Source organism: Marmota marmota, unplaced genomic scaffold (genome assembly GCF_001458135.2).
Source record: "Marmota marmota marmota unplaced genomic scaffold, marMar, whole genome shotgun sequence".
In the NCBI taxonomy this organism is placed as follows: Eukaryota; Metazoa; Chordata; class Mammalia; order Rodentia; family Sciuridae; genus Marmota; species Marmota marmota.
Genome location: NW_025999932.1, coordinates 27,703,980 through 27,729,365, shown reverse-complemented (window position 1 = coordinate 27,729,365; position 25,386 = coordinate 27,703,980). Strand labels below are relative to the sequence as shown.

The window sequence follows — 25,386 nt, the reverse complement described above, 5'->3', positions numbered from 1 at the left end:
TGGGCTATTTAATAATATTTAAAAATTGAATAGAACAGTAATAGATATGATATTCTCATTAGTACATAAATGCAAATTTCTGAACTGGCTTATGCCGTCCAGAGTTTTAAAGCTACCTCCAACTAGCACAGTGAAATTAAATTACAAATCAATGACTCTCACCTAGTTCTAAAAATATTAAAGACTATGAGTCTTAACAATCTATTCAGTCAACACTGGTTCAAATTCAAATTCTTTAAAAAAATTTGGAACTGTCCGTTAACTAAGAAACTAATTTTCATGAAGACATATTTTCATAGGTGTTTCTAGCCAACACAGGAACTATGCTATAAAGATTATAGCTTCAGAGAATAATTTTCATGAGGATGAATTGGAATAAGACAATTTCAACTACTAAAACAATAAAAGTAAGGATTGTAAAAAACACACACACACACATACTCCGCCCACTAAGAACACCTAGGAATATTTGCTGTTACATGTATATAGTACCTGTTAAATCCTTTGCTAAATCAGGGTGGTTCATGAGACAATGACTAGCAAATTTCACACATTCCAGGCGTATTGGTACATGGATATCATTAAACCTGATAAAATATAAAGGCACACAGTAATATTTAGAAGAGAAACAGATGTATTTAATCTATACTCAATTTTATTTCTTGAATTAAAGAAAAATCAATTTGTATAGGAAAATCCAAAATGAAGCCAGACCATTTTTAACAAATTTTTTGACTATATATCAATTAATCAACTAAAGCAATCTCATAATTTTAAGAACCATGCAAATTCTTTTAAACATTAAATATTTGGCTCAGATGTAAGAATTAGAATGACAATATTTTCCTATAAATATACTTTCAGCTAGTCAAGATGGTGCATGCTTGTAATCTCAGAGACTCAGGAGGCTGAGACAGGAGAATCACAAGTTCGAGGCCAGCCTCAGCAACTTAGCAAGACCCTGTCTCAAAATAAAAAAAGGTCTGGAGATGTGACTCAGTGACTAAATATCTCTATGTTCAATTCCAGTACAAAAAAAAAAAAAAAAAAAAACCTTTCAAAATATATCTGCTGTAAATGTACATGTGATGGGTGTATAATTTTTTTCCCAGAGAAATGTTATATAAATCCTACTCCATGTTTGAAAAAAAAGTTTTCTCCAAAGTATTTTTTCTTAAATATAGGACATTCACGAATGTCACATTAAACCCCTGTTATTTTATATCACATGACTCCAAACTTATCCCAAAATTATTCCTATCCAGTTAAACATCACAATTTTTATGTTTCCAATAATAGCAAAGCAAACTGTATCTGTAAATACTTATGTCACTATAAAAATTTAAATCTCTTTGGTTGATATGCCATGTAAATCTCTTAATTTTGTTCCCACCCCCACATTTTTAATAATTTTTTGGAGAAAATGGTATGATGTATATGTACAAGTGTAGACTTTTCCCTTGGTTTAGATTTTGCTAATTTTATCATTCTGATGTCTATTAACAGGTTCCTAATCTTAAGACATAGCTAATTATATCTAGAAATATAATCATATTAGGATTCAATTTTATTTTCAGCAAGACTACTTCAAAGACAGTGTTGTGTTCTCCATCGGAAAGCATATGATATTTTGTTGATTATCACTAATGGATGGTGTTCAAAGTCTAGATACATTCGTTCATAAGGAAATGCAAAATGATTTTCTTTTTTAAAAAAACATTAAGTGTCAATATCATTAAAGTGAAGTCATGATTTTCTAGTCAATATCTTTACATGGCTTAGTTCTGTAAAATCAAAAGACTACCAAATTTTGTATCACCCAATACCATAAGAAATAAAATTCAGCATTCATATAAAGAAGAAAAAAGCCTTCAAAATCAGCACCAAATTACTCATAACTTTTTTTTTTTTTTAACTCTATAAAGTACCACCTCCCTCTCTAGTACAGAAAGTACTAAACTAAAATCTAGCCTATGGATCCATATAAAGTTTCCAAGTTTCCTAAGTGTTTTGAGTTCAACTATTCAATCCTATATACCTTACTAATACTTTTTTTCAATTACACATGCAGCTCATTATCATTACAAATAAATACAATGAAATATCTTCTAAAACAGCTACTAAAAATTGGTGTTGTTTCATTTATTTGTTATTGTTGTTTTTGTGGTGTTCTTCTTATGTTTTGTGCTGGAAATCAAACCCAGACCTTAGACAAGTTGTCTACCACTGAGCTACACCCCAGCCCAAAAGTTGGTACTATTTAATTCTATGTAAGTCTGATGTCATTAATATTAAAAGGAAAAATTACAATGTAATAATAGGCGACATGTAAATAGGATTTCCCAACTGAAAACCTATAAAGTAAATTCTGCATAATACAAGCAATACATGACTATACATTAAAAATGTATTTTTCTTTCAGAAATTTAAATAAAATGAACTTGGAGTTGCATAATTTAAAATGATAGAATACTGTGCCCTGCTGTCCAAGAACTTTCCATTGCATTTAAAGTTTAAAAAAAAAAAAACCTCTAGGGAAAAAAAAACAGGTGACAATGGGCTAATATTTATTATCTTAACTTCCTCATTAAAATTATTATTGATGGGCGGGGGTTGTGGCTCAGTGGTAGAGTGCTTGCCTAGCATGCGTGAGGCACTGGATTAGATCCCCAGCACCACATAAAAATAAACATAAACAAAATAAAGGTACAAAAAATTTTTTTTTAATTATTATTGAACTATGTAAACACTAAGAAATCAGATTCGTAATTTAGAGCTCAACAGGCACTTATAAAGGCTTATATCCTCATTTAACAAATTGAGAAAAATAAAACCAAAAGATTATTTAAAATCATTGACAGTTCTGTCATTATAATGGAAAAGACCTTATGATACCAGTACAAACATTTGAATACAAAAATAGAATCAGAACTTTTAAATCCTGTTAGTGTATGACTTAACTGCATAATGTGTTGTCAGAATAATTTAAGAGAATAAAAATTATCCTTTAGTCTCAAGGTTAAATTATGGTTTCAGCCATAGCATTTGTAGTGCTCTTATATTTTCAAGGTCAGGAATCTCTTTGTGAAAAGGTAATGAAATGAATCTCTCCCAAAGGAAAGTAACATCCAAAAACACACTCAAAATCTTGCAACCAATTTCAGGTATTATGTGGCTCAATAAAGGCATAAAAGGAAAGCTAGGTCATCATTAAAAAATACAGAAAGATAGAAAGAGAAACGTACATAAGTCATTTAGTTATCAATTTTGTTAATATCCTTATATTTTGAATTATCTCCAAATAATCTGATTAAATACAACTTTTTGTGGAGGGGTTTCATCTCCCTGAAGTATTTTCAGAACTCTTAAATTATATATTTTAATTTTATAGTTGTAATACTATGTGAGATAGCTTTTAAAATATATCATCATAGAACGAAAAGATAAAGGGAAATTTTAAAATACCAAACATTATCAACATTGAAAATTTCAAATGATTGTACTGGTATCATTTCGTCTTTTCCATTATATATTTTAATGATTTCAGAGGACACAACTTAAATGTAAATGCTATTTTAAAAAAGCAATCTAAGTAGATATAAACGTATATTACTTTTTTCCAAGGAAACCAAAATCATATACCTGCCCAAGTAGCACTGCCAAAGTGGTTTGTTTTGAGACGCCAATTCTGAATCCTTTGCCCCAAACATTTTTGCTAGTAGTTTAACAACTTGGAGTCGTTCCTCATTATCATTGCTCTACAACAAAACATAACCAATTTTAAAATCATAAAGCAGATATTCAGAACATGACTTATCCCATGGTTTCCCTTATCTTTCTATTCACAGAAACAGAAAAACTTTTATGAACTCCAAATGAAAAACTTGCATAAAAAATGCCCACTGCACTTTTTATAAAATTATACTCATCATAAATGTGCTAATCTTCTCAAATTACATTAAGGTAGTACACCCTACATAAAAACACAGTCTTAAAAGTATGATAATGTTAGAGGGCCCCTCCTACATCTAAGGTTTACTTCCATTCAGTAACCTACTAAAAAGAGTCTTCAAAGATTGTCGTTTTTAAGAATGGACACCTGAGGAGGCCAGGCCTATAGTAAACAGTGAACTCTGTATGACTGTAATTCTTAGCTCTTTGTAGAAATGAGTATGTGTTGAAGTCTCCCAATAGGAGAGCCAGTTAAGCTACATAGAGCAGATTCCTAAATGAAGTTCTGCAGCATAATGATGAAGCTTTGCATATGTGAAAATTAAAATTTCTGGTGTATATTCTATAATGCAGACACCCTGGGGATAAAAATTCAACTTCATTGTTGATTTTGGTACCACCCAACAAATGAATGGTTAAATGAACAAGTAAATCACAATAGTAGACTTGAACATAGAGTGTGGCAATCAGGTCTATCAAATAGCACTAATACTCAAGTTGTTATGGATAACACATTACAAAATTTTTTTAAACCAATGCCTTACTCATCCTAGTGTTCGAGAGCCTCCACAATATGATCTAACTCATCTCTTTATTCTGCAAAATAAGTACTTATCAGTGCTGGCTATACATTAGAACCATCTCTAAAGATTGCAAACAAACCTGATGCCTAGTCTTTACTTTCAGAAATTCTGATTCAACTGGTCTGATTTAATACCTGGAAATCTACTTCATTAAGGTTCTGCGAGCAAAGCATCCAGGAGTGATTTACATTTACTTTATGCTACCTTTCAACTATAATTCTTTTGTGTTCCAGAAATTCACCCAGCACCTTCCTACCTCTATATGCTTCTGCATGCTGTCTCCTTTGCTTCAATTGTATGCTGTTTGTATCTCTTATGACACTTAAAATATCTGGACTCTTATTAGATATGGATTTTTTTTTCCTCTTCCTCCCATACTAGATGTTAAGTTGGCTGAAAGCAGGGATGATAATTTCCTTATTTTTATATTTTTCATAGTGTGTAGGAAAATGCACATAGCACTTATTTTATTTTTACTATAGAAAATCAGATAAACCAACAAATAATCAGAAGTGTGACTGCCTTGCCTAACTAAAATTGCTAACCACATTAAAAAGGGGACAAGGGACCAATCAACCAAATGTCTCACTTGAGAAAAATATACTCCAGACTAAAACAAGAATAATTATTCATGGGTTATTTATGGTATTCACACTATCAATGTGAACTGTTTTATTTTGGTTTTAGAAACAAATCAAATTTTTTAGAAATAAGAAATTTACATAGAAATCATTTAGGAATTTTTCTGGGTGATACACTGGGATCCATGAAAGTTTAATCATTATAATCGGCTTTATTTAATTTTATTGTAATGATCAGGGAAAAAGGGGGGGGTGTCCTCCAATTCTGCAAATGAAACAGCATAATTTAATGTCAAAGTAATGACTTGCTACCAAAGATTTCACAGGACTCTGTGAAAACCAAACAAACTTTCAACAATAATAAGATAATATGAATAAGAGAAAACATTTACCATTATATGGATAATGAACTAAATAAACAACTTATGGCCCAATCAAGAAATCTGTACTCTATAAAATGCATTCTTTGAAAACAATGCTCAAATGTATAGCTATGATCTCAAAGGCAAGCCAAAACTGGAATCAATCTGGAAAGAACCATCCTGCTAATCATTCAGAAACCAGCTACAGTCTGCTAGATACCATGCCAGGCATTGGAGATACACAAACACACAAATAAATAATGGTAATACACTCCTAGTTCTGTTACATTCAGTTAAAATTACTTTTAAGAATTAAATAGCCATATATAATACTCTTTGCTAACTTGGGTGACAGAACCACATTATTTTTATAACAGTTACCTTTAATTTAAACTCAAGCTGGGGTAAAACAGAGAGCAGCAAATGACTATCAATATTGTAGAGCTCCAAAATTAAGTCAAACACATGTTCTGACAAATCACTGATAGATGTTTTCCCAAGCATCAGAACCTGATTAAAAAACTTTTGAAGAGGAAAAAAAAAATTGCCATTAGTAGAAATGCCAAAGATAAAATGAATTTGCCAAAGTCTTATTATTCATTAAATTCATTATTATTTTAAGCAAAGTCAAACTAGGCATATCAAAACATTTTTAACAGTGGACAGGAAAACCATTAAAGGCTATGTGAAAAAAATAAAACATGGAATTCACCTTGTACACAGTAAAACAGATTTGTATTGACTCATCAATTAATATGTATCAGTAAACCCTCTACCTTTCAAATACATCTTGTTCCCCATTGTGATAATTTATTGTGTCTGTGACAGTTTCGTTTTAAGTGTCAACTTGGTAGGATTAAGGGATACCTGCATAGCTGGTAAAGCATTGGATGTGTCTTCAAAGTGTTTCCAGAAAAGACTAAATCCATGGACTCCTCAAGTGGGGAAGATTGCCCTCGATGTGGGCGGGTACTATCCAATTGACTGGGATCCAGACACAACAAAAGGACAGTGGAAAGGCGAATTCATAGTTTTCTCTCCTGGAGCTGGGACCTCTATTACTGCCCTTGGACATCAGAACTCCAGGTTCTCCAGACTTTCTGACTGCAAGACCTGCACCAGCAAATTCCCCCTCTCCCATTGGGTTCTCTAGCTTTTTGCCTTGGACTGAGATAAACCATCAGCTTCTCTAGTTATACAGCTTTCGGACAGCCTTTGACAGACTCCATAATAGCTTGAACTAATTCCCCTAGTAAATTTCCTCTCATACATATATACATACACCTATCCTACGACTATTTCTCTGAAGAACCCTAATAAGAATGTCATCACCTCACTGGATAAATTCCTTAGGGGAAGGAGTTCACATCTTGTTCACCTTAGAGTACAGAAAACAACAGCATCTAAAAGAGTCTTCTTATGCTTTTATAAGTAGAAGCCAATATGTTTCATATATATAGCTTTATATTTTTAATGCAAAGCAAATTTTTAATCATTTTTGTCTTCTTTCACATTCTGATAAACAATGTATACATATGTACAAAGTTTACAACCTTAATTAAAATCCAATTAAAAGCACATATAAACACAGTCAACAAGCTCTAAATAGTTTCTGCACTCGATCATTCATCATATAACTACCAAAGTGGATAAGAATATATAACACAATAACCAAATTCCTTGTTATCTAAAATCTTCCAAAACTTTAAAAAGTTAAAGATAAACCCATAGATTCTTAAGTGTCCTTGTCTTGTCAGAGGAGTATTTATGGATTCTTTACATCTCACAAGATGCCCTGATCTCACTGTGACAATTAATACACAACCTGGCTTAATTAGGTTTTTGCTTTCTATATAGAAAGTAGAGTCAAGTATTTCACATTTCTATATTTTATCCACTTACTCCTTTCACTCTTCGATTGGTTTTAAGTGAAGTATTCAGGTCTATGAACCAATACAGATTACCTTGCCAAGAAAGGGACAAAAGAACAAATCTAATTGGGGGGGGGGGATGTTAAAAATAACATATTTGCCCTTCCTATTTATCAATTTTGTGAAAACGGAACTTCATGACATTAAAAGGTTAAATTCTCATTGACACTAAAAATAAAGTGGCTCTTTTTTTGCTTCTATTCACAAATTTTCTCCTGTTTAAAAAAAAAAAAAAAGAGTAAACTAAAAATCCCTCAATCTACTTTTTCTTAATAAAGAACAATAATCCATTCCAATCTGACCACCATGGTAATTAAACCATTATCATCTTCTATCAGTCTGGGAAAAAAACTTACTTTACAAAATAAAGACAAAATCATTCTCTGCTTTTATTTCTTACAAATTCCACTAAAACATTCACTGAACACCTATAGTTTGCAAAAACGCAGTGATCAAGTTGATCTTCTCCATTTTATAACGAGTCTAGCACCATGCCTGACACTGAGTGGGTATCCAATACATATTTGATAAATGAATAAATAAATAATATAATATGTATTCTGGGGCTGGGGTTGTGACTCAGTGGTAGAGTGCTCACCTAGCATATGCGAAGCCTTGGGTTCAATCCTCAGCGCCACATAAAAATAAATAAATAAAGATATTGTGTTCAACTACAACTAAAAATAAATATTTAAAAAAATATGTATTCTGATATGAGTAAAAGACACGAAGCCCTACGTAAGGGCTTAAATGTTGAGTAAAGGCAGATATAGATATAAACGAAACATCTTCTTCCAAAAAAAAATCCATTAGTCTTTCATTTGCAAACAAGAAATTAATTTACATATTACAAATCATATTTCTTAATAGCACTGCCTCCTAATGAAAGAAGGCACAAGTCAGTAATAAATCCTACCTTAGATTTACATGGCTAATTTCAGTTAATAAAGTACTTTCACATTAAATAACAATATTATTTACTACAATCCCCAGCATTATTAGCCCCAATTTACAGATGCAAAAACCAAGACATGGATTAAGAGATTTTATCAAATTTTATCTCTTTTAACAAGGATATAGGAGACAGTGATATTAAGAAATTTAATTTGTAGCACGTAAATGTACAAAGTAATTTTATGCTGAATCCTAAAACATTAAGTTAAAAGGTATGGTGAAAAATAGTTAATATTGCTAAGAAGTAATCTGTGTAGGTAATCTCTGAGTTGTCAATAAGTACTTTTTCTTTTTTATGTTTTAGTTTCGTTTCCTAGGTTGCCACATTAAAACTAATTCTATTATAAAAAATATTCTGCTAGGCACAGAGGTGCACACCTGTAGTCCAACCTACTCCAGAGGCTAAGTTAGAAAGATCACTTGAGCCCAAAACTTTCAAATAGCCTGGGCTATATATTGAGATCCCATCTCAAAAGAAAAACAAACAACTAAACTACAATAATCTCGTAAGTTTTGTTTTGTTTTGTTTGGATTGAATCCAGAGGTACTTAATCACTAAGTCTCATCCCCAGCCCCTCTTTATTTTTCCTTTTGAGACAAGGTCTCAATAAGTTGCTCAGGGCCTTGCCAAGTTACTGTTTTTGAACTTGTGATCCTCCTGACTCAGCCTCTGGAGCCACTGGGATTTTAGGCATGTGCCACCACACAGCTTCTTAAGTATTTATATATGTAAGAATCACTCTGTATAAAGAATATACCTGAAAATGTCAATACTTGCAAGAGTGAAAACAAGTGAGAAAAAGAGAGAAGTGGGGTTATACCTGACTCCGTGTCTTACTCTTTATTTGCTAATTCTGTATTGGAAAGATAAATGAGCAATGGCTATTTCATCTCTGAGCCCAAAAAGGTAGAGACTGATTTCTAACATGTACTAATTTTGTCTTGAATTTAATTGTCTTGTGAGAAAGAAATGTAACAGGAAGAGAAAAGCAATTCTCAATAACTTCTTTACTGACAGTCAAATAAGTCAAGGAACAAGAAAACAGGGAAACATGCAAAATTAATGGATGAAGTACTACAAATAAGTATATAACTGAAAGTGTGGTAGGGCAACTTTACTAGTCCCCTTTGCCCCAGCTTCTGATAAAGAGCACAACAAGAAACTGGGGGTGAGGAGGGTGTCAGGGAGCCTCTATATTTCTATAGGTGAGAACACTGGGAAATTAAGGGAAGGTATAAGTGATAAGGCAATGTTTTTACACTAATTTATCTGGGATTATTCCAAGTATTACCTTGAGGCTTTCTTCTTTCTTTAACTTTCATTATCAATATTTTCAAATATACCCCAAAATCGAGAGTATAGTAAAATGAACCTAATCATGCAGCTCCACTACCATTTTACATAATTTTCTTTCTTCAATTACTCCAATGAAATATTTATAATCCCCAATCCTAGAAGAGATAACAACATGGGATCGTGTTCTTTCCTTATTTTTGTGCCAGAAAAAAAGCACTAAAATAAGATTAAGTATTCAAAAAAAAAAAAAAAATCTGGCTTGACAATATCAATTTAAATAAATGACCACCAGGAGGAGCTCACCTAGTGTGCTCTCTAACTGGGCCACAGAAATAGTATTGAGAGGCACTTTGAAACAAGGGAAAGTCAAGGGGTAATTAATTACAATACTTAAATCTGGATCAACACATTACAAGTGCCATTAAGTCAATAATGAAAAACTGAATTCTACCATTTTAACTCAAGCAATAACCAAGATTCACAAAATTGTACAAAGCTGTACTTGGAGATCCCTGCCAATCTTGGAGCTATAAAGACAAACTACAGAATTTTATTGTACAGCTTTAGAAAGTTAACTCTTCAAAGCAATATTCTTACAAACTAAACTTATTTTTCGAAATCATCATATGGTTCTTTAAGGCAACAAGCCAGAAACAATAGAAATCTACCATTTGTTTTATAAATTATTTTACTTTCTACAGTATATCTTTTAGTGATATCTTTCATATCCTATCTACATATTTTTTTTTGTATACTACAAGAAATATTTCTTTTCTTCTAAGTTTAGGAGAATTTAAGTATTTAAACTAAAGGCTTCTTTGCTTGCTTTTTTCAAGATGACAGATTTGTGTCCTGGACTTATTTACATACAGGTGATTGAAAGGGAAAAGCAGATAGAAGGACAGAACTGTTAATTCCAAGAACCACCACTGACTCTGTTTTCTAGACTTGTGTTCTATAGGACACTCTATTAACATATAATACAATATGAATGGTGCTACCTGGAGTGGTACAACTCAACAACAGTGGAGAGAAAATAAAACCTAACAGAAGCTTTATCAATGAACCTAAATGGCTAAAAATATTTCTTCTAAAATCAATACAAGATTATCAATTATAAGTAAATAGAGTTTGGGTGATAATGGAAGTGCTCATTTCATTACAATTTTCCCTCTTTCTCAGAAAACGAAGCTTTAAATGGAATCTCTCCCAGTGATAGAAATAGATAAACAACTTTCACCAAATTGTTGCCAGTCATAGCTTGCCATCAATTTCTAGATCTTGACATTTTAATTCACATCTTCTTGCTTTACAAATCAATTTAATCTCCAAAAAGCAATAAGCAATTTCTCTAAATAATGAAAAGTTCCCTAGGTTTTATGTAATTACATTTAACTCTTTTTCTAAGATTAGAAACAGTGTATCTTGCTACCCAAAATAAAAGCTGTTTTAGTTCCTAAACAATCTGAAAGAAGCACATGAACAAACAAGAAAGTGAACCTTCCAGAAAATATTAACCAAGAATAATATTAAGAAAGAAGAAGGAAAATACACTACTTAATAGTTAAAACACAAAATTTACAAAGTATACACTACTTGCTGAAATTTTGCTTCTAACAATATTTAAAACTTTGGCGTAATCCTCTGACAATGAATCACAACTAAAACTTACATTGGTAATATATGGTTCAATAGCTTGAGCTGTCCTCTTCAGTAAAGCTTTTGCCAAATCATACGCTTGCTTGTTTAAATTCTGAAAAACATGAATATAATATATTACATCTCTAACTATGTTTTGTTCTGTTTTGTTGCAATATTGGCAATTGAACTTAGGGCTTTGCACATGCTAGAAATACATTCTAATAATGAGCTACAAACCCTATATTTCTAAACTATGAAAAGCAAAATATTACCTATATTCAAAGGACTATGAGAAAACTATCTTTTGAAGGAAGAAAATTAAACCACTTTCTTTTCTTAGGATGATCTGGCCTACTAGATCATAAGCTCCCTTTCAAGCAAGAATAAGTATATTCTCTTCATATATTATTCACAACAGAATGCAAAACACATAGAAATGTTCAATAAATGTTTATAGAAGAAGAAATAATTATTTTAAATCTAGTCTCAAATTCAAATCAGGCAAGTACAAATACAGGCTATTACTTGCCAGGTCCACAACAAGCAAAACACAATTCAGAAGATAAACTGTTTTCCAGAGTAGGCAGCAATAGGGGAAGGATTATGGCTTTTTAGACAGCTGAGAGAATGAAGACTTACTCAAAGCACATCTCAGCACACAGATTAAGTCCATAGATACAATAAGAAACACAATGAAGAGTAAAGCAAAAAGAAAAAAAAATGTGCAAGAAAAAATATCTTAAAATATGTTTCCCAGAGACTTCAATGATGATAGTAAAACAAAGATCTACAATGGAGTTACTACTTGGGATTAAGCACATTCCAGAGAACAGAAATAGAGAATATCCTTAAATTCATTCATTCATTGTTGTTGTTGCCATTTTTTGTTTTTGGTACTGAGAAGTGAACCCAGGGGTATTTTACCACTGAGGTACATCCCCAGAACATTATTTATATATATATATATATATATATATGTATATATATATGTGTATATATATATATATTTTTTTTTAAGTTATTGATGGTCCTTTATTTATTTATATGCAATACTAAGAATTAAACGCAGTGCTTCACACATGCTAAGCAAGCACTCTACCACTGAGCCACAACCCCAGCCCCCAGCACATTTTTATTTTGAGAAAAGGTCTTGCTAGCCTCAAACTTAAGAACCTCCTGCCTCAGCCTTCCATAAACACATACCACCACAACAGGCTTAAATTCACATTTTTAAAAATTTATTTTTAGTTGTAATTGGACACAATATCTTTATTTTACTTTGCTGAGGATCAAACCCAGGGCTTCACACACGTTAGGTGAGTGCTCTACCACTGAGTCACAACCCCAGCCCCCTAAATTCACATTTTTTAAAAAAAATTTTTAGTTGTAAATGGACATAATGACTTTATTTATTTATTTTTATGTGGTGCTAAGGAATGGAGCCCAGTACCGCACACATGCTAGGCAAGCGTTTTACCACTGAGCCCCAGCCCCAAATTCACATTCTATACTCATGTACTTTTTTTATTTACCTGCCTTGATTCTTACACCATATTATTTCATTCATTCACAAGACTCGTTGAGCAAATGGAAATAATTTTCTAGAAGTTCTCGGCAATTTTTCAATTGGCCTATTTTGTTTTGTTCTTTCTGCAGAACAAACCTTTGTTTTAGGGCATATTTGTCTTTTCACAATGCTTATGGTGTCTTACAGCACATAAAAGCTTTCATCTTTCACATAAACAAATATTTCATATTTTCTTATATGATTACGCTCTCTAAACCTTTAAGAAATACATTCCAACCCTGAGGTATAAAGATTTTTTTAAATAAAATTTTAAGGATTTACTTTTCAGATTCAGAACTTATTCTACCTGTGATCTATTTTTATACATGGTATAAAATAAGAATTTAATTTTATTTTCCATATGTCCCTTTGTTCATTATTGCCTGCTTACAGTCAAAAAGGACATATGAAAAAGAAATCTTAACATCAAGTCCCTACTTTTTTCCTTCTTCAAAATTGTTTAGTTATTGTTTATCATTTGCCCCTCCATGTGAATTTTAGATTTCATATGTCAAATTACATGCACTATTGATTGGATTATCAATTAGTATGCAGTACGCTGACATTATTATGATCCTCCATGTCTCATTCCAAAAACAATCTCTCAACATGTTAAGTCTTCTATGCACTGTTTCAGTCAACTATGATTTAACATAAAGATCGTGCATAATTTTTGTTAAATTTCTAAGTATATTATATGTCCTTGGTTAAAGCTACAAATTAAAACTTTTTAGACGTTGTGCTAACAGATTTTCTAATATTGATCTTTTATTTAGCAATTTTACAGATTTTACAGAATTTTCTTATTTGATCTAGAAATTGAATCTGTATACTGTGTTTTCTACACAATCACATCACGTGTGAATAATTTTAGTTTTGTTTCATGTTTCTAATTCTTTTATATTGTTTTAATCCCACTAACTTAAGCTTTACTATAGTGCTGAGTAGCACTGGCATACTTGTCTGTCTTACATCAAAGCCACATTTTTAGAATTTCCTAACTTCAAAGAAAACGCTTCAATATTTCACTGTTAAGTACAGTACCATACATATCCTTATTAGTTTAAGAAAGTTCCTTTCTATTTCAAATTTTCTAAGAACCGTTGTCATAAATTCTACTAAATTTTACTAAACAATCTTTATCTCCCACAAGTCTTTCTCTTTGACCTGTTTCTCTAGACAATTAACTTAGTCTAAACATTTTCTAATGTTAACTTTCCTTCAATACCTAAAATAAAGCCAATTTAGTCATTATCATTATTGCTTTTACCATTCTGGAAGCTATATACTATTATTTTTTAAATATTTTTAGTTGTAGGTTGACAAAATACTTTTATTAATTTATTTTTATGAGGTGCTAAGGATCTAAACCTAGTGCCTCACACGTGCTAGGTAAGTGCTCTAACACTGAGCCACAATCCCAGCCCCTGTATACTATTATTTTATATTCAATTAATGTGACTACATTCGTAAGTTAAATTAGCAAATCTTCTTTCTGGATTGCTTCCTGCCTAGTTTTCTAGGAAGATCATAATTTGTTTATAAAGTGAGTTGTAAAGTTCTCTCTCTCTTCGATAATTCAAAAGCTATTGAATAGTACAACTATTTACCACCTCTACTACTGAAATACATCCCAGCCCTGAATATATTTTTATTACCAATTTTGGGTTTTCAGGGAATATCACTATGTTTTGTTTCACTAATTTCTGCTCTTTAAACAAAATATACAAGAGGGAAAAAATAGTAATCTATTAATGTTTTTACAACTTCTTGAATTAGACGTTAAAATAGGTTTTAATATGTTAATATTTTAATTATCACTTCTAAATAATTGTCATTATGCTGTATTTTGTCAATTACTTATGCTTGTTATTAAGCCTGTTGTTTTGTTTTTCAAATCCTCAACTATTAATTATGGTCTCTTGTACTATTTGACTAATAAACACTGGAAATCTGCATGTTCAAATTACCCATGAAAGTGTGAACTCTTTCTTTCTCTTTTATAACTCTCAATTTATATTTTGTATATTGTGAATCTGTATGCATACAAGTTTAGAACAATTCCTAAGAACTAAAACTTTTATTAATTATATAAAGTCATTCTTTATCCTGTAAAAACAACTGTGTGTACTAATAAGCAATCTCAGTTTTCTTTTGATTTATATTGTTTGACAATTCTTTTTCCAGCCTAAACTTTATATCCAATCTTTTCATGACTATATTTTGTTTGTTTGTTTGTTTGCCAGGGATTAAACTCAGGGGCAATCAACCACTGAGCCACATCCGAAGGCCTATTTTGTATTTTATTTAGAGACAGGGTCCCACTGAGTTGCTTAGCGCCTTGTTTTTTGCTGAGGCTGGTTTTGAACTCATGATCCTCCTGTCTCAGCCTCCTGAGCAACCATGCCCAGCCACAACAATGTTTTAGCTGTTTCTCTTATTAACATCAACCAGGTAAACTATCCTCAACCTGTTTTATGTGGTAAATTTAAGCCATTTACATTTATTGTAATTCTTTATTTTATTTTCCTGCAATCCTTAAAATTTTAAGATGAACCTACTGCATTCAAAGTTCAAAGTTAATCAATAGCTCTAAATATTCCTGATACACCAGGATCATATTAAACCACTCAATCTTATGTTGTTATCTGTAACCCAGTGGTATAGAATCATTTTGTTAATATCCCGTTAATTATTATATCATTAGAGCATTTCTTACTCACAAATATTGATTATATTTCACTTCTAAATTCAATTTTCTTCATTCTACAGGACTCAAAATAGTTCTTTCAGGAAGGATCTATGTATGAGAAGATAGTAAAAATGTTTTCCAAAAATGCTAAGATAAAAGTAGTGTTGTATATCCTGTTTAAATCAAAAAGTAGTGTTGTATATCTTCAACATACAACACTGAAGATATACAACACTACTTTTTGATTTAAACAGGATATACAACACTACTTTTATCTTAGCATTTTTGGAAAACATTTTTACTATCTTCTGGCTTCTATCCCTCAAGAATTCACTCTTCAGTATAACCTTCATTTCTTTTTTTTTTTTTTTTAATTTATTTTTTAGTTGTAGTTGGACATGAAATCTTTAATTTTTTTTTTTTATTTATTTATTTTTATGTGGTGCTGAGGATCAAACCCAGGGCCTCGCATGTGCTAGGCGAGTGCTCTACCGCTGAGCCACAATCCCAGCCCCCTTCATTTCTTTTTAATGGTTAAGCTTTTTCATTCTGTGTGCTTTCTAGACTTTCTGTTTTGGTGTTCCCCATTCTCTCCAGGATGTGCCTGGAGAGGTATTTATATTTATTTATTCTGTTCACAAAACTTTTACTACCTAACCTGTACTTTCATGTTTTTTATGATGGTTCATTTCTGAATCATTTTAAGGTAATTTCTATTTGAATATCACTTCCTCTCTTTTCTCTAATTGCTGTTCTCAAATCACTATTATACATACTGAACCTTATCTTTCATGTTTTCTCTATAGTTCTCTGTGTCTGTAAAATTTCCTCAAACTCACCTCCCAGTCTCTATCACTTATATAAAATCTAATCAAGATTCTGATTTCAATGACCATTATTCATTTCCATTAAGTTTTTCTTCTAATCGTCTCCTAGTTTTTAACACTTTTTGAATGTCCTTAATTCATTTAAACATATTTTATCTTTAACCTACTTAATAATATTGATGATTTCTTTAAACTTTGTTAGAATGTTTTATTTAGTGCCATGAACATTCACTAAACTACAAAGAGTTAAAATTATGTAAAGGATGCAAAACAGAAACTGACTTGGAAAATTTCCAATGTAAGATAAACAGACTGAGCAGAGGATTGTATTTTAAGTAGTTGATGGGAAGATTCTAACTCCTATACTCACAGAAAAGGAGTAAGATCCTAAAATTCTAGGTTCTAGATGGGTCTCAACACTGTGAGCCAAGAAGAAAATGTATATGGAAGTACCTATATGTATATACTGCTATTTTATTTTAATAGTGCTCAGAATAGAATCAAGGGCCTTACACATGCTAGCCAAATAAATGCTCAATCACTGAGCTACACCCTCACCCCAGCAACTGTCAGGGTACTTTCTGCAACAAAGCCTTTTTACATGACAGTACTGAGGGATAGCAGATAAAGGCCTGGGACATTGCTTACCAGATGCTGAGTACAAAAAAACCAACCTGAATACTTGATTTGCATTTAAGAGACTCCACCCAGTTTTCACAGTTTCTTGAATTAAAAAGATAATAGATGTGGGCACCAAGTCCACAGAGGTGGTCAACATGCCTCAGAAGACCTAGTTTTAGCTCCCCAATTTCCTTTTTCATGGTAATCAAAGATAGAGGTATCACAACAGACAAAGGCAAGGCAGGCTGCAAGAGCTAAGAAAAGTGGGAAGAAACCAAGAAGTACAGGAGTGGCAAGATGGAGGAAGCTCAAGAGTCCACAGCACACCAGCATGTGTGATTTTCATGTAATAAACATATTATTAGAATTTTGGAGGTCCAACTGTACTACTATTTGTAGTGAATGCTTACTTTTTGCAATGATAAATTATTCTAAATTCTGAAATTTTGAATTATGAGTTAATTTTCACTAAAGCATTATTTGTATTAATGCTGTGCATCTGTAGACTACGGTATCTTGCCACTGAGGTCGCAAATTTGAACAGATGTTTATATTGGTAATTCTTGTACCGTTCTCCTGAAACCAGACCTCTTCTAAATCACAGAACACTATTTCCAATCGTTTACCAGACACTCCATCATTTTCAAAAAAAAACAAAGCACAAATATATGCACTGGAAAAAAAAATACATACAAATACACATCTTGATTAACATTACTTAGGCAAGAAAGACTGTAATCAACATATCCCTTGTCTCCTAATAGTAGAGACTTCCCTTTTAATTCCATTTCTCCTGTGTACCTACATGTCTTTCACTTAAGGACATAACTGGTTCCATTTTCCAACACTGAGTGAGTAGCTATTAACTCACTCACTGAATACACCCTAAACAAATCTGAATTATCACAAATATTTTATTACAAGAACTAAATATATTATTTCTTCTTTTCATTTAATGTATGACTATTAAATGTAACATTTTATTACACATTAAATGATAAATATATACTAATATTAATCAATCAACAGATTCTCCGAAACTAAGCTTAGAGTAGGATAAACTGTATTTGGAATCTAAGCACAAATTCTGAATATTAATATTAAGGGAATTTAGATACATTTCAGTACATACTGTAACTCACCTTATGGGCAGGCACCAGATTTACTAAAACTGTGTCCAAAAGCTCCTGAGACACTGTATCACCTTCACAAATAATAGAGCTCATGAGGTCTACCATGTGCATATGAACTTTCTGATTGTGTCCATTACTGAAATTCAAAACAGATATTTCATTTAAAATACAACTGAGATTAATAAGATTTAATCATAAGATGATATTGGTCAACAATTTACTTTATAAAAATGATAGCAAAAGAAAAAATAGTGTATTTTTATTTAAAGCTTCTTTCTCTAAAATCTTATTTTTATCAATCTCACACCCAAAGTAATTAAATCAAATGTGATTTCAGTTTTGCCTTAAATTCAGAAAGTCAAGTTGTTTTGACATCCTAATAAATAATTTTAAGTGCACAAGAACCTCAAATAAACACATGCTTTCAGGAGTTAATATATAATTTAGAAATTCTAAATAATATAATCAAAAAAATTTGACTTCTAACCAATAAACCCTTATAATAAAATTAAGTAAGTTCCATACATTTGAAAACATCTACGAAAATAAATTAAAATGAAGTTACAACTCAGTCTTCTAATATTTATCCTAATAGTACATGCATATTCATGTGTAAATTTAAAAACAAACTTTAATTTTATGTTTTCTAAAATGTTATATACTTAGTAAAATACACTTACTTTATAACTGAAAATAATGTTCTGTATAGTTGGGTAAAAATTTCATTGCTATCTTCTAACTCAAAGCATATGTTATATGACTTGACCCAAGCAATGTTCTAAAAATAAGAAGTAAAAAAGATGAAAGGTAAATACTTTAATTGATAAAAATATTCAAGCACATAAAAAGGAGGTTAATTGAATACAACCTCAAAATAAAATATATTGCTTACCTCAAGTAAATAAAAATACCTATTGAATTGTGGGCTCTTTGTATCCTCTAACCCCTTCAACTGCCTTGTTATAAACATAAATATATCCTTTAAAAAAAAAGACAATATACAGTTTAGATTATGAATGCTAAATGAAAATACACATTAAACTACTAAAGCAAATTCAGCACTTATATGCACACATCATGATAAAATGTTAAAAAAAAAAAAGAAAACTCGGTCAAATTTCTTAAAGAACACTCTTATATGAAGAACACTATATATCTTATTATCCTTCATAGGAAAACACTGAATAAATTTACATAATCTTAAAACAGAGAAAGAAAATGTTCATCTTACTGCAAGTTAAACAAATAGGTCTGAAAATTAAGTCAACTAAAATTTATGCTACGGTTAGAATTTTTAAAAAGTTGCAATAACTGAGAGCTGATCAGGTTTGCTGGAACAGCACAATGTACAATAACCATGTAGCAAAAGCAGAGTACACGAAACTTAAAATTCCAAAATAAAACTGCCAACTAACAAGATCCCACAAAGAAGCTTAGAAATTTTAAAGACTCTTAGAAGTCAATTTGTCAGGCTTCCCATCTACACTGTAATTATTTGCTTCCCCCCCACCATTTCTCCGTCTATTCTCATATCTTGCTTTTAATTTTGTACTACATTTCCCTTATACCTGGGTAAAGATAGATGTAATGACACTTTGAGTCAAGTTTTCACAAAAATGAGTTTCATGAGAAATGTAGATAATGTTTTGGAAGTTTGAAAAAAGGTTTAAAATTATGAAAGCTAATTATGCAAAGAAAGCATGTTATAAGTAAGAGAAAAAAATATTCCCTGAAGTAAAAAAATGAGCAAGCTTTTTATAAAGTGAAGAAATGTAATATGTAAACAATTGAGTAACTTTTCAAGAAAAGCACTATCAAAAGTACAACCTTCAAAAACAGTTGCTTTGAAAGTAATACTATATAAAATATGTTCTCCATGAATGAACCCTTCCTAAGTTGTCTGGAAGAGACTACATGCCATACTGACTTGATCTGGAGATGGAAAGATAACAGTCAACTTGTTCAAAACTTCTGCAATAATTACTGAACTAAACATGAAGTCAAGTATATAAAAAGAGTTTGCTGATGACAAAAACAAAGACAGTGGAAAGATAAAGATGGCCTAATTTTCAAATATATATAACATTACTGTAGACAAAGAAAAGTATTAACTTGATGCTAACAGAAAGTGAAAACAACCCCATAAATATTTATAAAGTTCCCTTAAAAATCAATAATTTTAAAATACTACCCTCAAAGAGAAAAAGTCATTTAGAATAAGACCTAAAGATTGACCAGAAAAGCAAGGTACTTAAAATTTTTCAGTTAGCAAGTAATCCATGAAGTCCCAAATTTAATCTCAGTTCTTCAATATTGTTCTCCATAAATTGCCCTGTTATAAAAAGAGAAAAGACCTGTAGCTATCCTTTTACGAGGGCATTTCATTACCCAAAAGCCTTTGAGATAGGTCAATGATTACAAAACTGAGAAATCCACGACAGAGGTAAGTAAGATGTATAGCAGCAGTCTTAAGTTATATTTCCTTTTTGTGACAATGCCCAAAAGAAACCTGGTGAGAAAGAGCCACAGCCTACATCAAACAAATACATCACTCCTTAACCACTGAAATATACCCAAATTAGAGATCCACAATGAGAAATCAAGCTATACAACTGGGAGCACAACTACATGACCCACTCATGTTATCCACGTTAAGTTTCTGACTATTCTCAAATCTTACAATTTCAATTTTTAAATGACCAAAATATATCCTTCTCCCTTCCTCAGATCTTGAGGTTCTTTCACCAATCAAAATATAAAACAAGCATGCCAGAACCAGTTGGGCCTTCCATAATGGGATTTCAGCAGACTTGATCAAGTGAATGGGTTCCTCATTCCGATTACCTAGAAGCAAGTTCATCAATCCAAGAGCCATATCTGTTCTTCTTTTCCCCCACCACTGTAAACACAGTTCCTGACACATTACCTAACATCAACATTTACTAAATGAAATAACAAATTGTTGACCATTTCACAGTGTAGATTAATAATCTTCCTACGGACAGTAATTATCTAAGCCATAGTTTTCACAATTACTTTTAATGGTTATTGCTTTTTTAAAATTCTTTCTCACCTGTTTTACAATCATTTGGTATCTTTTATACAGCTCAGATTCAGGTTTATACTAGCTACTATCATTTAAATAATGACCATAGGTCTTCAATATAGATTTTCAAAAAGGGAAAGGAACGGCCCCAGAGATGATCTCAAAACAGAGATGATGACATAATATTAAAAATACAGTATTCGCTGTATTAAACCACTTACCCTGAAGATCAGAAATTGTTTTTCAAAACCAAATTTTAAAGAAAACAGAAACTTAACAGAAGAATGCTACAAATCATTCCCTCAAATTTCAAGAAAATATTTTAATTCCCATTTTTGTTAGAAAGATGAATCAAATTTTTATCCGTTCTTTAAATAGGTACTTGCCTTTAGTTTATCAGGGGATGTGTAAGGAGCTTCAGGAGCATAAATCCTGAAAATATCTGCAAGGCAGCAGGCCACCAGTAAACGAACATCTTTATCAGGATGCTTAAGGAAAAAGTCTGAAGCAAGATGTAAAGCTAGATTTAGATAAAGCTCCTTTTCTTCTTCAGAGTCCTGGTCCATGTCCATGAAAGTTTTCACAACCATCTATGTGAACACAAAAATAATGAAATAGTGAAATGTTCCATGAAAAAATAATCTCTGAAATAAAGGTCATATTAATTGCAAAGGTTAACTCCAAATAAATATCCTTACATTCTTCCATAGAAAGTATCTGAGAGAATAAGATCCTTCTAGAACTATAGGGTAAACAAATTTTCTTTAAATAGTAAATATTTTTCATTTACTCACTATTATCTGTGAACCAGATTTTAAAAGTTTAAAATTAAATTTATACAGTGGTCATTATTTTAAAAATTGCAATTCATTATTGAAAAACTATTCATTGAAATATCTCATTCCATATATACAACTGGACTAAAAGGAATATGTCCTTAAAAATAGTATCCTTTTTTAAATATTTCTGATACTTTCATTAGAAGAAAAAGTATATTTCTAGATTAAAAACCTACTATGACCAATTTCGTTTTCTACCTCAGCCACTAAACTACTCGGTGGTTTTATATATTCAGCCAACAAAGAATATATAAACAGTCTCAGGAAAGGATGTCAAAGGTGCATCCTTAAACTCTGAAAAGTTACCATGAAGTGACTACTATAGCATAAAAAAAATTTATTGTGTCATAGTAAAAGAGAATATGATATGGATATTTCATTGACCCAATAGCATATATGTGTTAAGCTGAAGGAAGCTACAAGAAATGGATGCTTTTTAAAAAATTCACATAGAAGTGAGACAGAAATAAGAACGGTGAGGAACTACATAGTTTAAACATTGTGACTGTGAAGTGCTCTTTCACAATGATGGTCTCAGTCTACATTATATGTGTTCAAATGAGACTTAAGAAAATTGCCTATTTGTCAAGAACTCACATTTAAAAACACCAATGGCAAGGTGAGCATTTGGTATCCACTAGGTGGTGCTGCAAATACTAAGCTACACACAGGGATCCAACAGCAAGTATCAAGGTCTACATTTTGGTCCTGTGCACTGCAAGGATATTACTTGCTCTAGAGTTAGATATCTGAGTAGTTCGATTTTGTACTGAATTCTCAGAGCAGCCATGGAAAAACAGGTTGTTCACAGAGCAACCCCTCAGTTCTATTATGCCAGAACCAACAATAGACCAATCCTTCCAATCTGGCAGTATAGTTTAAGTATATTATGTCCAGGGCTACTTTAATTTTTTGTTTGTTTGTTTCATTACTTTTAATGTTCATGCTTTTATGAGAACACACAAAGGGAAACCTATTTTTTTCTTTAGAATCTTTTCATAAGAGTGGAAGCTGAACTATATTTTGAATAAAATGTTACAGGAAAAACTAGAAGTATATAAATAATATCACCCTATACATTAACAAACATAATTGATAAGACTTACTCAGGTACATATAAAAAATATTATCATCCCACATAAAGTCCTTTTTTATATTTCTCTAAGAAGGAGGATGCGAAATAATAGTGGAAAGTGTAAATTAGGAAAATGAATGATGAAAAAGTATTAACCAGATTACTGCTTAGCATAACTGCCTGTAAAATATTGAAACCATACTACCAAACACTAAATATGAGTAACATAGGAATCATTACACTAAGTTCAACAAAACTTGCTCAAAAGCCAGATAATGAGAATTTCTCACTACCTTCTGCAACTTAACTGGTATTATACTGCTCATTAATAACTCTTCTTAGTCCTCTAAATTAAAAAAGGTGTCTGAGAAAATAACAGCTCCAAAAGACACTAAATGCTAATCAGCTTGTACATGCAGGCACTGTCTACATTCAACATTAGTATCTCAACAAACAATAGGGATATTTACCTAGCATTACTGGAATAAATACATCTGAGGAAATAAATATAATGGTTTCCCAAAAAATTCAATAGGTCAAGAGAATGTAAATACACAGAAAAATGAAACATATATAAAACTACATACAAGTTCAGAACCAGAAAAAAATACCCACATTTCAGCAAATTTACTCTCTATAAAAATAGCTTTTCTTTCAAAAATATGATAGGTGGTATTCTAATAATTTATGTATACATGTATAATACCCACTCCTCATATAAAATGGGGGGCATTTTTTTGCTAGATATTGAACTCAGGGACACTTTATCACTGAGCTAATGCCCCCCTTTTAAATTTATTTTGAGATGTAGTCTCACTAGGTTGCTTAGGACCTTGTCAAGTTGCTGAAACAGACCTCAAATTTATGATCCTCCTGCCTCAGCCTCCCCAATGGTTGGAATTTTAGGCGTTCATCACCATACCCAACTAAAACATTATAGTATTAATATCCTTTTCTTCTTATAAAAAATACGCTACGTAGGAACACAAACCATTAAGAAATTTTTCAGCACTGGCATTCAGGTAAATAACAAGACAACATGAAACATTATACAGGGTATAACATGTATCAAAACATTACATGGTACCCCACTAATATGTACAAATTTTACATATCAGGTTTTTTTTAAATGAAAACAATAATGTTTCAAGCAATATGCCTAGGTAGATAAAACCTAGAAGGAAAAAAATGCTTAAAAATAAAGACTATCTAAACTAACTGATAAATCAACTTAATGATTTCCCTGCCCACTATGCCATTTTAATCATCACAGGGACCATCAATGCCCTGAAGACAACAAGTGAAACACAATTCATATACACAGAAAGAGACCCTTGTCATTCAGTGACCACTTCATCTATGAAAGTTCTCCATCCATCTTGATTTGTTACCATTTGTCAGAAGCAAATGGAAAAGCTGTCAATCTCCAACCTACTCTCAAAATAACTGTAGAAAATTACAGCCCGAGTACTCAGTACGAAGGCTTAAAACTTCCCCAGATTTAACTGGTTGCTTTATAAAATAAATAACATAATAGGAAAACGAGATGACTTTGTACCAAAAAAAAATCATAATGAACTTATTCTTTAAACCTAAGCATGAGAAGCCCTAGTTTCATCTTACTAACTGCTCTCCCATCAGTGGTAGTCAAAGAATTCTACTGTTCCTTATCTACTCTACTCCCTTAGATCCTTTCTCTGCCATTTGCTGCTTAAATTAGTTTAAAGTTGCCCTGAATATGCCCTACATGATTCCCACTAAAAAATCGACAATACATACATATCCAAAATAAGTACTTAATTTTACTCACCTTTAACCGTCTTACCATCTCCTCTTTAGATATTTTATCTGAGATTTCCTTGACACCAGGAGGATAAGTAATTTTTCCATCATTGGTCCTTGTCTTTGAATGAGCCATAATGGAAATATTTTTACCCCTAAAATAAGAAAATAATTAGATTCAAACAAATTTAAAAAAACAGGTACAAACTGTTAGAGTCTGTAAACAAGTCAAAATAACACCTGGCATTTTGCCAGGGGAATGTTAGAGTTCGTAAACAAGTCTGGATGGTGCCTGGCAAAATGCCAGAGGGAGTGGTTTGAGAAGTAACAAAAGCGAGCCATTAAGTGTAGAGATTCCTGATTGGTTGACTGATGTATCTAGTTTATGCTAATTAGATAAGCTCTGTGGAATGTATAAATACTGCTCCTGTCCTGCAATAAACGGCTCCTACTCCTGCTGTATCAACGTACACAAGTTATTCGTCACCACCCCCCCCCCGCCA

The 25,386-nt window shown here is 31.7% G+C and overlaps 1 protein-coding gene across 6 annotated transcripts in view; it reads right to left on the bottom strand.

Moving 5' to 3' along the window:
- Pds5b (PDS5 cohesin associated factor B) overlaps nt 1–25,386 on the bottom strand; it is a 193,399-nt gene that overhangs the window by 96,787 nt on the left and 71,226 nt on the right. For 5 of the 6 annotated variants that reach the window (XM_048800816.1, XM_048800814.1, XM_048800815.1 and 2 more), the window contains exons 2-10: nt 24,912–25,038; nt 21,574–21,777; nt 19,034–19,120; nt 18,822–18,919; nt 18,151–18,277; nt 11,333–11,413; nt 5,860–6,000; nt 3,643–3,758; nt 493–587 (exon numbers count right to left, since the gene is read on the bottom strand). In XM_048800816.1, coding sequence (XP_048656773.1) covers nt 493–587; nt 3,643–3,758; nt 5,860–6,000; nt 11,333–11,413; nt 18,151–18,277; nt 18,822–18,919; nt 19,034–19,120; nt 21,574–21,777; nt 24,912–25,019 — 1,057 coding nt within the window. In that variant the 5' untranslated portion in view covers nt 25,020–25,038. Of the gene's footprint in view, nt 1–492; nt 588–3,642; nt 3,759–4,791; nt 4,912–5,859; nt 6,001–11,332; nt 11,414–18,150; nt 18,278–18,821; nt 18,920–19,033; nt 19,121–21,573; nt 21,778–24,911; nt 25,039–25,386 lie in introns of those variants that run through there. The other variant, XM_048800817.1, reaches the window with a different exon arrangement.